This window comes from Glycine soja, chromosome 13 (assembly GCF_004193775.1).
Source record: "Glycine soja cultivar W05 chromosome 13, ASM419377v2, whole genome shotgun sequence".
NCBI classification, from domain to species: domain Eukaryota; kingdom Viridiplantae; phylum Streptophyta; class Magnoliopsida; order Fabales; family Fabaceae; genus Glycine; species Glycine soja.
In genome coordinates, this window is record NC_041014.1 from 28,001,402 (window position 1) to 28,015,100 (window position 13,699).

The 13,699-nt window shown below is 32.0% G+C and overlaps 2 protein-coding genes across 2 annotated transcripts; one reads left to right on the forward strand and one right to left on the reverse strand.

Annotated features, from left to right (window-relative positions):
• On the forward strand, positions 1-1,991 carry LOC114380877 (putative transcription factor bHLH086). Its single transcript, XM_028339987.1, has 5 exons — positions 1-750; positions 861-962; positions 1,073-1,138; positions 1,241-1,306; positions 1,571-1,991. Exons 1-5 carry the CDS (start codon positions 88-90, stop codon positions 1,691-1,693), a joined length of 1,020 nt encoding a protein of 339 aa, XP_028195788.1. The 5' UTR covers positions 1-87; the 3' UTR covers positions 1,694-1,991.
• Positions 1,992-7,381: 5,390 nt separating this feature from the next.
• Positions 7,382-12,941, reverse strand: LOC114382120 (probable pre-mRNA-splicing factor ATP-dependent RNA helicase DEAH6). The gene is made up of 7 exons (XM_028341359.1): positions 12,831-12,941; positions 12,591-12,718; positions 12,255-12,476; positions 12,117-12,188; positions 11,533-11,619; positions 9,289-9,322; positions 7,382-7,775 (listed from the first exon to the last, which is right to left on the reverse strand). The coding sequence occupies exons 3-7, from the start codon at positions 12,318-12,320 to the stop codon at positions 7,756-7,758; spliced, it is 279 nt and encodes a 92-aa protein (XP_028197160.1). The 5' UTR covers positions 12,321-12,476; positions 12,591-12,718; positions 12,831-12,941; the 3' UTR covers positions 7,382-7,755.
• Positions 12,942-13,699: the final 758 nt, after the last annotated feature.

Here is a 13,699-nt window from a genome sequence, read left to right on the forward strand (position 1 = left end):
CTAGTTTGTCTTTATCATTGTTGACCAGCCTGAACAACCCAACCTTAATTGCTTTTGCAATTACATATTTTTCCTTTTACCTCTCTAATGGCACTGGCCAAAGACCAAAGAATTCCACGTGATTCAAGCATGAGCAGCAAGGTTCAAAACTGTGTTTTCAGTGAGACTAGCGTGGAGGTTACCTCCATGACTGTTCATAGGGTCAATGAGTACCACAAATCTGTGTTAGAAGATCAGGAAGATGGCTCACCAACTACTAATGGTCTCAGCAATGATTCAGCTATAACGCATTCTCCTCCTCTATGTGGCAGTGTCAAAGGGTATGCTTATAAGGGCACAAACTATCAGCTTGAAGAAGCAGAACCTCTGATTAATTTCAAAGGGTATAGCAATCTCATGCAAGGTGGTGGATCTTTGCTTAGCTTTCAGCAGAACAAGATGGTCCCTAACAACTGTTACATGAAAGAAAATGGTCAGAAAGAGGTTTGTGTTTGGGAGAATAATTTGCATCAAGGCCGTGACCATTGGAATCAAACTAGTCCAAGAAACACTAGAGACATGCGCCTGGTAGAGAATGTCAATTGCTTTCAAACTTCTAGTGGCTTTATCTCCATAGTTAATAATGCCAAAGAGAAACAACATGGCCAAAGTTCATCAGGGTTGCTCTACCCAGCACCAACTATTCCTAATGCTAGTAGCCTCCACAAGTTAGGAGCACAAGAATCAGTTTTGCAAAAGCGCCCTTTTATGGTATTCCTTAGTTATATGCACCAAAAAAAACCATGTTCCAGACTAGTCCTTAGAAACCTTTCTGAAGTTTGAATGGAAACTTAAGGTGAACTATGACTTTGTGTTTGTAGGGGGAGAGCATGAAAGCTGCCAAGAAGCAATGCTCAATTGAGAGCAAAACGACCAAACATAATTCAAGCCCATCCAAGGATCCTCAAAGTGTGGCTGCCAAGGTTTGCTTCTATTCTAAGTCAATTTATTTTAGATATGTGCAAAGTTTTGATTGCAAAGTAAGCAAAATTAAAATAAGAGATTTGATGCTGATAGAATGTTTGTCTCACAGAATCGAAGAGAGAGGATAAGTGAGCGGTTGAAGATACTACAAGAACTGGTGCCTAATGGCTCCAAGGTGGTTTACTTTTTTCTTTTTCTTACATTTCATTTGTAGCAACAAGGCAAGGTTTTTGACTTATTAGAACGATGATTTAACTTTGATAATGAAATTTTGCAGGTTGATTTGGTTACTATGCTGGAGAAAGCAATTAGTTATGTGAAGTTTCTTCAACTGCAAGTGAAGGTGAGGCTTCAAACACTAGTTTTCTTCTTCTGATATATTTTTTAGTAACTATGATATAAGTGCAATGTATGCATTGATTTTGCTGATGACTAATCTCCACCATAAAATCTAAAATCTGACTAGTTATCTTTAGTAGGTTCTCTCCTCCAAACCATGATTGTTCATCAATGTGCCAATTATTTTCTATAGTTCTAACTAAATTATATACTGCTCTGAATTGAAACTTAGAATGTAACATCTTTGTTCTTATTGTTAATGGTGCAGGTTTTGGCAACCGATGAATTTTGGCCTGTCCAAGGTGGAAAACCTCCTGATATTTCTCAAGTAAAAGAAGTCATCGATACCATTCTTTCATCACAAAAAGAGAGAAGTTCAAGCTCAAAGTAGACGACTAGAAGATCATGTGTCCAAGGAAATAATGTCAGAATAATTCAAGTACAAATTAAAGTTTCAGACCAAGAAAAGCCTTGCTCTGATAGTTGTTAGTTCTGAAGGGCATTTTAGAAATTCAGAATGCACGACCTATATGTAACTTATAAAGTAATATCTAGAAGCGTATGCTGGGGCCTCTACCTTTTCCTAGAATTTTATTAACAAAATATCTCTATATCTCTACATTGTGATTTTCTCTGTATTAGATATTATAATGAAGGGTTCTATAACTAGATCTAAAGTATTTTCCTTCTTTATTAACGATTATACATAATATATTAGCTTACGTTCAGCATGCATATTATTTGGATTCAACAAGACATCAATCACGTGAATTTTTCTGAATACCAAAGAAATTATTCTGCTGCTATTGCTGGCAAGAACAAAAGCTATAAAATCATAAATTGTACTTAGACTTTTCTCCAAATTTACAATATCAGAATGAGCTGTTACCTAAGAAGTAGCCATGATGGTCCACATATGCAACTTCTTAACTCGCTGTTGAGCATAAAAATTAAGTTGGCAGTTGACAGATAAAATTAATACAAATAAAAATTAAAAATTCTAGGAGCAATAACAAATATATGTTATGTGCAATTTGTTATAATGAATAATGAGTTAAATTAATGAAGGAATTTGTATTATATATTTGCTAGAGACCATGTTTCATGTCAAAAGGAAGAACAAATGTTATCTCTTATAGACTACTGAAAAAGACAATCGAGGTTGGTCGGGCTTTGGGTTAGTTTGCACATTAAATAGTTTCACAACTTTTGGTTTAATTATTGAACCCATAGTTTTCGATTACATTTCTCCTCGTGATCTCTTCTATTGGTAAATATTTTCATTTCGAATATATAAGTAACGTTTTAATAAATATTAAAAGTTACTAAAATAACTAGAAGCATCCATCTCTTGAATAAATTTTTCAACCAATAAAATAAATTAAAAATGAATTGAAATGACACGTGAAAACATGATCATAAACCATAATAGTTTATGTTATTATAGCCATTTAAAAGTTAAACAAAAACCAGAAGCCACGTTCCTTGATCTGATATCAAACACGTCGCATTGAGCTTTGGCCTTTCATATTGGGACCACCTATTCATGTTGGCATCTTCTCCATAATTTCAGGCTTGCGGATATAAAATAGATCGAAACCTTCAATGCTTTTTAAAGGATCTAGATTTAGTCGATCTTCATTTCATTATTACTTGGGAAAAGGAGAAATTTTCTATTTTACCACTGTAGAGCTCCCCAAATTAACCCAAACTCATCACATTAAAAAGAGTCTATGAAAGTAATTTCATTTTTTACATTTGTCTATTGTTTCGGATAGGTTCTCGCATTTTATATCATTAAAATGTAATTTAATCCTGATAATCCTGATATTTCAGGATTAAATTACATTTTAATGATATCATACAAGAACTAAATTGTATTTTAACGATAACATAAAAATCTATTTGAAACGGAAGATGGATGTAAAGAAGAAAACTATATTTTTAAAGATTTTTTTTAATTCATTTGAATTTAGATATTAACCGAAAGTGTCATACAGTTTATTGATCATTCAGTCCATATTCTAATTCAAATATAGATTATTGAACTTTTTCCCTTTCTAATTCAGGAAATGAATATGGGAACCATCCTTAACCGCACGTGTAATTGTTTGATAAGGTTCACATGGAAAGGAGTAGGTGTAGTCACAACCGGTGGCTATTCATTCTCAATTTATGAAGGTTCAAGTGCTAGTGCTCACTAATATTCAATTCTTTGATAGATTAATGTTGTTTTATGAACTATAACTTAGGTGCTAATACTACAAAGGTGTTATTCTTTCTTATTAAAATTAGAGTTTTGCCCCCAACAACTAAGTGTATGCTTGTTTTTTTCGTTAAAATCTTATTTACACGAATTTCAATGCATCTAAACGAAAAAAAAACACTAGGAGCGTTATGAGAAAATTGAGTTTCGGGATCTCAAGGGTATCCCAAACATGCTCTAATAATGTTGACTTTTATGGTGTAGTTTATTGAGATTAAACTTTAATTTTGATTAAAAAATAATGACAAAAAAACACTTGAATTACTGTGCCTAATTTTTGTTGTTAAATTACGGCAGTAAAAGGGGATTCAAATGTGAAATTGCTCAACAACACATGAAATAAAAAATACTAATCCTCACGATAGCGAGAAGAGGAAGAATGCATAAATTTGCTTAAATTATAGACAATAAAAGGGGATTCAAATGTCCAACTTTGGAGTACAAAGGAAGTTCTTCTCATTTCCACAGTACTCAAGTAACCAAAATTAGCGAACGATTCTTGCTAGAGTGGAGAAAAAACGAGGTTGTTGGATTTTGTGAGGTGTGGTCTGGTGTTTGACTTTAAGCAACCATGATGCAAGAATCAAGCCAAAGTAAAAGAACTCAAACGAAGTGACAGTGGAAGAAAAGATGATGGCCTAGATCTAGAGCTCAAATGAACTCTGATACCATTTTGTAAAACTCAAAGCAAAGAGAAAAAGAAAACTGAGAACTAAGAAAAAAGAACGAGAATAAAAGTATTATTTTAAATAGACTTGTTCATACTTCATACTTCATGGTTCGGTTCAACACAGAAAATTGAACTGATGAAAAACGGCTCCTCAGTCTCGAATTGAATTGAACTGAAAAACAGACTATTTCTTTGGTTCAGTGCACTGCTGAAAATAATTCAAGGAAGTAGCGGAAGTCGGTAATGCTCTTGTGCAACCGTGAGCTGGTGGCCAAGGCAAGAGTCAAAGGAAGTGCCGGGAGTGGAGGAAGAAATGAAAAGGATCCATTTTAGAGAAGGCTACAGTTTCAAAGTACACGCGATAGTGATAAAATAACGATCCTTTTGTATATAAATTCATTGTGGATTAGGTTTTATAAAAAGAATTATTATTCTTAATTATAAAATTATCATTTTAAAATGATTATGTATAAATGTCTGTCCGTCTTAAAATGTGTATACTAAAAAAATAATTATTTAATATTATTCTCTAATATGTTTTGAACAATTATTCAATTTCTTTGATTTAAGGAAACACTGAAAATAATTTAATTTTGTAACTCTCATTATCAATTTGTTTGATAACTCAATTTGGTTCACTAGTTACTTTTTTAACCATCCTAATTATTAAACATATTTTTTATATCAAATAAAGGCGTGGGGCAGACACACTGATGTTAGTCTATAAGGTAACAAGAGTTGATTAAATGAGTAAGTATTTCTTTTAAGTTTTGAAGTCTATTGTGACTCTAACAATGTAAAAAAAAAAGTAATGTTAATTAACACCTAGAAGAGAGATAGCCATCGTTCACAATGTAAGTTGTAACAAACTTTTCCAACATCTACATCTTTCATAACTACTTTCCAAATGTCAACATCTTGTACAAATGAAATGTTTCGTGTGTTTGAATTTATCACCTTTCAAAGTGGAACAATTTTAGTTTTTCCATGATTGCCTTTGAATTTAATTTGTTTTAAGGGATAGTAGGGTAACTAAGGGTGGTCATAAGCCCAAAGTGAAAAGTGTACAACACAACAACGGTGGACAATTGCTTCTTGCACCCAAGAATTACTTCCATGGTTGCCTTTGAATTTTATTTTTTTACATTTTGGAAAGGTTAATCCAAAATGTATAAAGGCTAATGTGAAACATACAATTACAGCCTTAAAGTTGATTAGCCTTTTTGAAATGTAAATGGTGTCACCCAATTTAAAATGTAATTTTACATTATGAATTAACCTTTCAAGAATGTAAAAAAGGACAAGAGATGGACTTCGGAAGTGTTCACACAAATATTGCAATCTAACTAGGTTTGCCCCCACGCTTGTTTGCTTAAGTATGTTGAATCTTAGAGGTGTAAGTGGATTAATTTGGGTTGGGTTTGGTCAAACTCATGACTCAACCCAATTAAATTTGAATGAGTTGGTTTGGGCCAATTTTCTAATGAAAAAATGTAACTCAACTCAATTCAACCTTTGTAAATGGTTTAGATTAATTAGACACAATTATTTTTTGTTAGACTTTTTATTAAAAAGAAAATTTTGTGATATTGTCACATCCCACCCCACTCCACTCCACTAACTCCTATCTATCTATATATCCATGGAAGATGAAAAATTAAGTATATCATATTCGAGAAAATGAATTTTAATAAGCATAGTAGGGATGAATTTCAAATACTTTTTTCTACTAAAATCAATGGGACATTACGAGATCTACTCTTTGTAAATAGATTTGAAATATTTTTAGAATCTCATCTGAAGTGGCTTAATCAATGAAATCTGTATCGCTTTGATATTGAAGGTTAAGGATGCGTTGATTTTTACTCAATAAGTCTATGTAATCAATTATCAATAGTATTTGCTTTTTTAAAATTTTAAAAATATATATTGTATATTACATATAATAATAATAATAATAATATAATACAAATTAACGAGTCAACGGATCGGATTAACGGGTTAGCAAGTTCAAATATTAAAACTCATGACCCAACCCAAAACTCAATAGGTTTGATTGGTTTGGGTCTGACTCACATTACTAAAAAAATAAGTTTTAACATCGTCCTATTAACATCGGTTATTTGAAAGCTGAATTTAGTATGATTTTAATATCGGTTATTTGAAAATCGATATTGTAAGTGCTTAACGACATCAATTTTCAAATAACTGATGTTAAAATAATTCAGTTTTAACATCGGTTATATTACTGCAAACTCTCTTTTTTTAATTATTTATATATTTAAAAAAAAATCATATATTGAATTATTAATTATATTTTAATTAAAAAATATAATAATTAATAAATAATAAAAAATTCAAAAGATAAGCATTTACAAATCAAACTAAAATTTTAAAATATAAAACATTTATATAAATTATTTGATATTAGTTCAATTGAAAATAAATAAAAAAATTGTTTTTAATAATAGAGTTTAACTTTTATAGAATTTTTATAGAATGTTGGTAAAAACAATTATATCGTAAAAATATGAAAATTTATTATTAATATATTTTATTTAATTATTATAAAAATAAAAAAATTAGTTTTCTTCTTCTTAAAAAGGTAAATGGAGAATATTGTTTAAAAATTCTATGAAATCCTATTATATTTATATTTTTGTATTATCTTTAAATTTAAAGTAAATTAAGATATTTGTATATATTAATTTGATTTATTAAAAAATATGTTAGAGTGGTTTAATTTAAATAATTAAATAATTGTAGTTATCTCGTATATTTGTAGGATTTAAAAAAAATGATATTTTCATTATTTTTAAACAATTTTTTTAGAAAAAAATAAAAATATTTTCATAGGACACAAAATTTTTTGTTTTAATTCTTTAAATTTAAAATTTATTATAATCTAAATGTAATTTGTTTTTATCACATTTGATATTTTTTTTATTATTTTAACCTCATTTGACCTGACCCAGTCACTCTTGAGGGGACGCTCCAAGGCCAAGGCTCTCCTAACTTTCCCACATTCCCATAACAGCAGTTTTGATTTGCTAACAAAAAAAACAAAAATGAATAGAGATGAGAAGCGTGCCACGAAGCTTGGAAAGTAGGAGAAACAATGAAAAGATAAATATAAACCCTAGGCAAATTTATAGGAACTTAGTGCAGTGCATGGTGCACCACTCCCCAATGTCTTCTTCTTACGAGTTTCCAAATCAAATTGGCAAAAATAATTGATTAAATTGCACTTTTGATGTTCCAGTTTTATTTCAATTTCGATTTTGGTCTCCTATAATTTAATTCACATATTTGATCCCTCAGTTTTATGAATCCCTGTAAAATTAATCCTAAAAGTTCGATTTAGACGTTGACTGTTAACAAATAGTGAAGTCGTAACATGTTTCATGACTTTGAAGCCCTCCATCCACCATCCATCATCCATTTTGCATGAAATCGAATCCAAGTCGTCCATTGAAATGGTGAAGTTGTGCCATCCTTCATAACTTTGAAGTTGTGGTCAAGTAACTGACTTCCAAGCTGCACCATTTTGTTTGTTAATTTGTGAAGCAAACTGCATGAAAAATGAAAGAAAAACTGCACCATTTTGGCCATTTTCTAGTGAATCAAAGTGCAAGAAAAATGCAAAAAATGCATTATTTTGGCCATTTGCATGCAGTGAATAGGTGAGACAAAGTGCAAAAAAAAAAAAAAACAAAAAAAACTACACCATCCCATTTTGGCCTTTTGCATGTAGTGAATTGTTGAATCAAAGTGTAAAAAAAATGCAACAGCTTAATTGTCTCGTGAAGCATGGCACATTCATGAATAGTATAATAGTAAAGTTGTCTCATTAATGGATGCACAATCATTCAATGCATCATGCTAGTAAACATTAGGCTACTGAATATTGCAAAGGGTAGCTTACATGAAAGGAGTATCATAGTCATAAAGCATGGCAGAAAAATAGCTTGTTGAAAGTTTTGATGCATGTTTTATAGCTGATGAATAATAAGTCGGAGACACCAAGGCTATGTGTTGAAAAAAGTCCAAATCTTACCTAGTTGACAGTTTTGATGGGTGTACTAAGTTCAACATTAACTCAAATGCATGTCAGTTTCTTATCTGATAACTGCTGTATATAGATATATTTTGGGATTAAATCGTATAGGAATTGTTAATTTTTCTCTCATATTTTTTCTTTTTTATGTGAATAATTGAAATTTTAATATCATTTAAGTTTTTGTGCAGAAAGTATTTAAGTTTGTGAATTTATACTAATAATTGTCAACTGTGGGCTGAGAATATCCCAGTAGAGACATCAACTTATCTGATACCCATGTCTTTAGGACTGTCATCACTCCCCATTGTCAGTGCATAAAGTAATATAAAATACAATACATCAGCCTAATTTTGGAGTACATGGTTAGGAAACATGACAAGAGTGACTCTGAAGATGATGTTAAAAATTTAAAATTCTTGTAAGCCCAAATAGAACTTGATCCATAGTTGCAAACACAAGTAATATATAATCTTTGCATCTAATGTTAACAAATGTCACTGGAAGATGTAACACTTCTTCTGGTGGGAGTTGCAAATTCAATGAGAAAAAAAAAGTATGTATCTTCCTTGCTTAGATGCTACATATTGGAGAATTGATACTTTGATGAGCTGAGAGGTTTATTTATCATCCTAAAAATAAAGATTATCGTGTGTCAATGAACAATGCTCTGGCAATTAAAATGTATATGGTGTGGTATTTTTTTCACTGGCACCTCACTCCCTTTTGAAATTAGGTTAACCATAGTAGAACAAAATGGATCAAATGTTAATGCAACAGCCCAAGCTAATATATTAGTATTTTTTTATGCTCATAAAAAAATGGTCTTCGAATTGCCTCTTTTGTTGGAAGACAGGTTAACCAACATAGGAATATAAGGCATATAAACATGCATGAAATTACATGGATATATATATATATATATATATATATATATATATATATATATATATATATATATATATATATAAGTTTAACAAACCACTGACATACCTTCCTCCTTTCGTGTTAATTTTTGTTCAGTCAACTGACAATCAAGAAACAATTAAAACAATTAGAAGGGACCAACAGAAAATATAAAACATTAAAAAGATATATATTACAAATGTATGCATGGAACTTGGTAAATGTGCTTCTAATATAAACATCATTATATTCTTCAATGATATTAAAGAATCTAGCAAGCTTTAAAAGGACAACTGGACAACAAGTTCATAATGTTATGAGCAATAAGTATGATCCACATGCATTAAAGGTTGATAATAGCAAAGTCTAGAAAATCTTCTGTGCCAAGATACAGTTGGTATCTAAGTCATCCCCCAAGCCAAGATAACTGGCATAAATTCCACTAACAATTTTTCACAGGGTTGGGCAACATAACACTAATTACAGTAATACAACCACATGAGATAGGCAAGCAAGGTTAGTAGTTTGATTTACCCTATCTAGCCACTAAGTGTCTATTTATTTTGAATTGGAGTGACTACTTTCTTAAAGAATAATTGATTTGGAGTTCTTAATGAATGCTGGGTGTGTCTATATACTTCTAGCCTAGAGCAGAAACTTGGTGGCAGAGTGCAATTTTTTTGTTCTACCATGCATATGGTTGGAGTAGAATGCAGACATCTTCAAAGGTGTTTCTATGCCCTTACATATGCTATGGGGCAGGTTTAGTGTATGCTCTTTCTTTGGTGCTACAGCTATGGTCAGTTAAGGGGGACAAAACAATCTTATATGTGAATAGAATGGACAAATTTGTTGCTAGTTTAAAACTGAAAGTTTGAATATCCTTGTTTCTTGAGGGCCCTTTGGTCATCAAGGAGTCCCTAATTGCATTATTCCTAGTTTCTCTCCAATAAAACTTCTTCATTTATAAAAAACAAGTAATACTATTATAAAACAATAATAATAATAATATACACAGAGGTTAATAATAATATGAAAATCTTAATTTTTATATAAAAATATTAGGCATTGTTAACCATCTAGCTCACAATTTCCCTCATTCTTTCCAATAAACTTTCTTCTTTTATCCATAAGAAAGCATTCATGCAGCTACTACTTAACACCCTAACTTAAGCATTCATAATGTTATGAGCAATAAGTATGATCCACATGCATTAAAGGTTGATAATAGCAAAGTCTAGAAAATCTTCTGTGCCAAGATACAGTTGGTATCTAAGTCATCCCCCAAGCCAAGATAACTGGCATAAATTCCACTAACAATTTTTCACAGGGTTGGGCAACATAACACTAATTACAGTAATACAACCACATGAGATAGGCAAGCAAGGTTAGTAGTTTGATTTACCCTATCTAGCCACTAAGTGTCTATTTATTTTGAATTGGAGTGACTACTTTCTTAAAGAATAATTGATTTGGAGTTCTTAATGAATGCTGGGTGTGTCTATATACTTCTAGCCTAGAGCAGAAACTTGGTGGCAGAGTGCAATTTTTTTGTTCTACCATGCATATGGTTGGAGTAGAATGCAGACATCTTCAAAGGTGTTTCTATGCCCTTACATATGCTATGGGGCAGGTTTAGTGTATGCTCTTTCTTTGGTGCTACAGCTATGGTCAGTTAAGGGGGACAAAACAATCTTATATGTGAATAGAATGGACAAATTTGTTGCTAGTTTAAAACTGAAAGTTTGAATATCCTTGTTTCTTGAGGGCCCTTTGGTCATCAAGGAGTCCCTAATTGCATTATTCCTAGTTTCTCTCCAATAAAACTTCTTCATTTATAAAAAACAAGTAATACTATTATAAAACAATAATAATAATAATATACACAGAGGTTAATAATAATATGAAAATCTTAATTTTTATATAAAAATATTAGGCATTGTTAACCATCTAGCTCACAATTTCCCTCATTCTTTCCAATAAACTTTCTTCTTTTATCCATAAGAAAGCATTCATGCAGCTACTACTTAACACCCTAACTTAAGCAGTGGTATTAACCAACAACAACAATAAAAAATTTCGTATTCCATTGCCCGGAGGCTCTTCGCTATGCGAAGGTATGGAGGAGGGATGTTGTACGCAGCCTTACCCTTGCATATGCAAAGAGGCTGTTTCCGGATTCGAACCCATGACCAACAAGTCACCAAGACACAACTTTACCGCTGCACCAGGGTTCGCCCTCAACCAACAACAACAATAATAGTACTAATAATCATTAAAGAAAAATGACCAAGTACACCTAACCAAATCAATTTGAACACTGACAAGTACCTTCCGTGTCCCTGCTGCATCTCTTTCTCGCATATGCTGCTCTAATTCCTCCTTCTCTCTTTGATCTTTCAATCTTTCTTCTTCGGACTGTTTGCAAATAAGCAAGGAATCATATCAAGGCAAGAAACGGATAATAATAATAATAATAATAATAATAATAATAATAAATGCTTTTACAAAACTGATGTAATAAAACATCATATACACAAAGGGAAGTTTTCTTAACAAATTTTGCTTTCACATTATCAACAAAAAATAGACTGCACAAAATCTAGTTTTCTTTTGAAAACATAAATCATATTTAAGTCAGGCAAATAATAGCTCATTACCACCATGGCACATATGAATCAAAATATCAGTAAGAGACCTAATTACCCGATAAACAAAGCCAGAAACTCAATGATTAATAGAGTTGAATATGTTTATTAAAGATTACTGAAATACACCTTAGGAAAAACAACAATCTAGCTGGCAGTGCAATAACATACATAAATCAAACAAGTGGATATGACAGAAATTTCATTATCAGTTACAGACTGTCATGTATAAGCACATTTATTTATACATTTAAAGGGGAAAAATACCTCAGAATCACTAACTTCATTAGGGGAAGTTCTTCTCTTAACTTGTCTCTCCTTTTCCTTTCTCAAAATTACCTGCAGGATTGCATTTGGTGAAAACAAGTCACATGCTGTTAGAAGAACCATTGACTAGAAGCTTACCATGAGCAAGAAATATGTAAATGAATCTAATAGGTTATGAGCACATTGCCTCATCATCTTGATCATCTTGAACTTTAGTTTTCTTCCTGAAACGTTTTTTATGGTTGTCAGACCTTCTAGATGATGCAGTAGTTACTGAAGATTTATCTACATAGTCATCGTCACTATCGTTATCAGCCTTCAAAATTGAGTAAGTCTTCTGCTTCCTCGCCAACATTGCAGCTTCTCAATAGACAGCAGATATTAGATATTTCTACAGGAAAGGATTTGCTAGACAAACACCACAAAGATGGCAGTATATTATCACTGCATGTTAGATAAAATAGAAAAACTCACATTTATACCAGATGATCTACGAGGAACTCTTGAGTAAATTTCTTCCGCAAATGCATGAGTGTCCATTGACGAGATCCCAAACTCCACTAGTTTGCCCACCAAATGAGCTGGAGAACTAGCTTGCTTGGCTGCAAAACCAAAAAAGAGATTACCAAAATACTGCACATGAATCCCAAACATGATTTCCAAATTGACTATAGAAGAATTTTTAAGGCGAGAAAACAATATTAAATGAATTACATAGTCCAATCATGAACTGGACAACTGTGGGCTGAGAATATCCCAGTAGAGACATCAACTTATCTGATACCCATGTCTTTAGACTGTCGTCACTCTCCATTGTCACCATTGTCACTGCATAAAATAATATAAAATACAATACATCAGCCTAATTTCGGAGTACGTGATTAGGAAACATGACAAGAGTGGCTCTGAAGATGATGTTAAAAATTTAAAATTCTTGTAAGCCCAGATAGAACTTGATCCATAGTTGCAAACACAAGTAATATATAATCTTTGCATCTAATGTTAACAAATGTCACTGGAAGATGTAACACTTATTCTGGTGGGAGTTGCAAATTCAATGAGAAAAAAAAAGTATGTATCTTCCTTGCTTAGATGCTACATATTGGAGACTTGATACTTTGATGAGCTGAGAGGTTTATTTATCATCCTAAAAATAAAGATTATCGTGTGTCAATGAACAATGCTCTGGCAATTAAAATGTATATGGTGTGGTATTTTTTTCACTGGCACTTCACTCCCTTTTGAAATTAGGTTAACCATAGTAGAACAAAATGGATCAAATGTTAATGCAACAGCCCAAGCTTCTGATTCTTCGAAAAGAGAATGTTGAAGTAAAGAGGGAAAAAAAAAGTGGATACCCAAATCACCTAATATTCCCTATTAGAAGAGTTTGGCCTCTTAGAAGCAACATAATAGACAGGAAAGAAGGTGAGATAAGTAGAGACTGCATCAAAAAAAAAAAAAAAACTCAAAGAAGCCATCAAAGGAGATGAAAATTTAACTGAGAATGCCAACAGAGAGCGAAGGAGATGCGAGAGAGAAGGAGACGCGAGAGAGAGGGCTCTAGAGAGAGAATGGCGAAC

Coding starts and splice junctions, on each gene's coding strand:
- LOC114380877 (XM_028339987.1), top strand. CDS start 88: ATGGCACTGGCCAAAGACCAAAGAATTCCACGTGATTCAAGCATGAGC. Junction 1,139..1,240: donor TGGTGCCTAATGGCTCCAAG/GTGGTTTACTTT, acceptor GAAATTTTGCAG/GTTGATTTGGTTACTATGCT. Junction 1,307..1,570: donor TTCTTCAACTGCAAGTGAAG/GTGAGGCTTCAA, acceptor TTAATGGTGCAG/GTTTTGGCAACCGATGAATT.
- LOC114382120 (XM_028341359.1), bottom strand. CDS start 12,320: ATGATCAAGATGATGAGGCAATGTGCTCATAACCTATTAGATTCATTT. Junction 12,189..12,254: donor TTACATATTTCTTGCTCATG/GTAAGCTTCTAG, acceptor GCAATCCTGCAG/GTAATTTTGAGAAAGGAAAA. Junction 7,776..9,288: donor ATTAACACGAAAGGAGGAAG/GTATGTCAGTGG, acceptor AAAATGGTGCAG/CTTGGAAGTCAGTTACTTGA.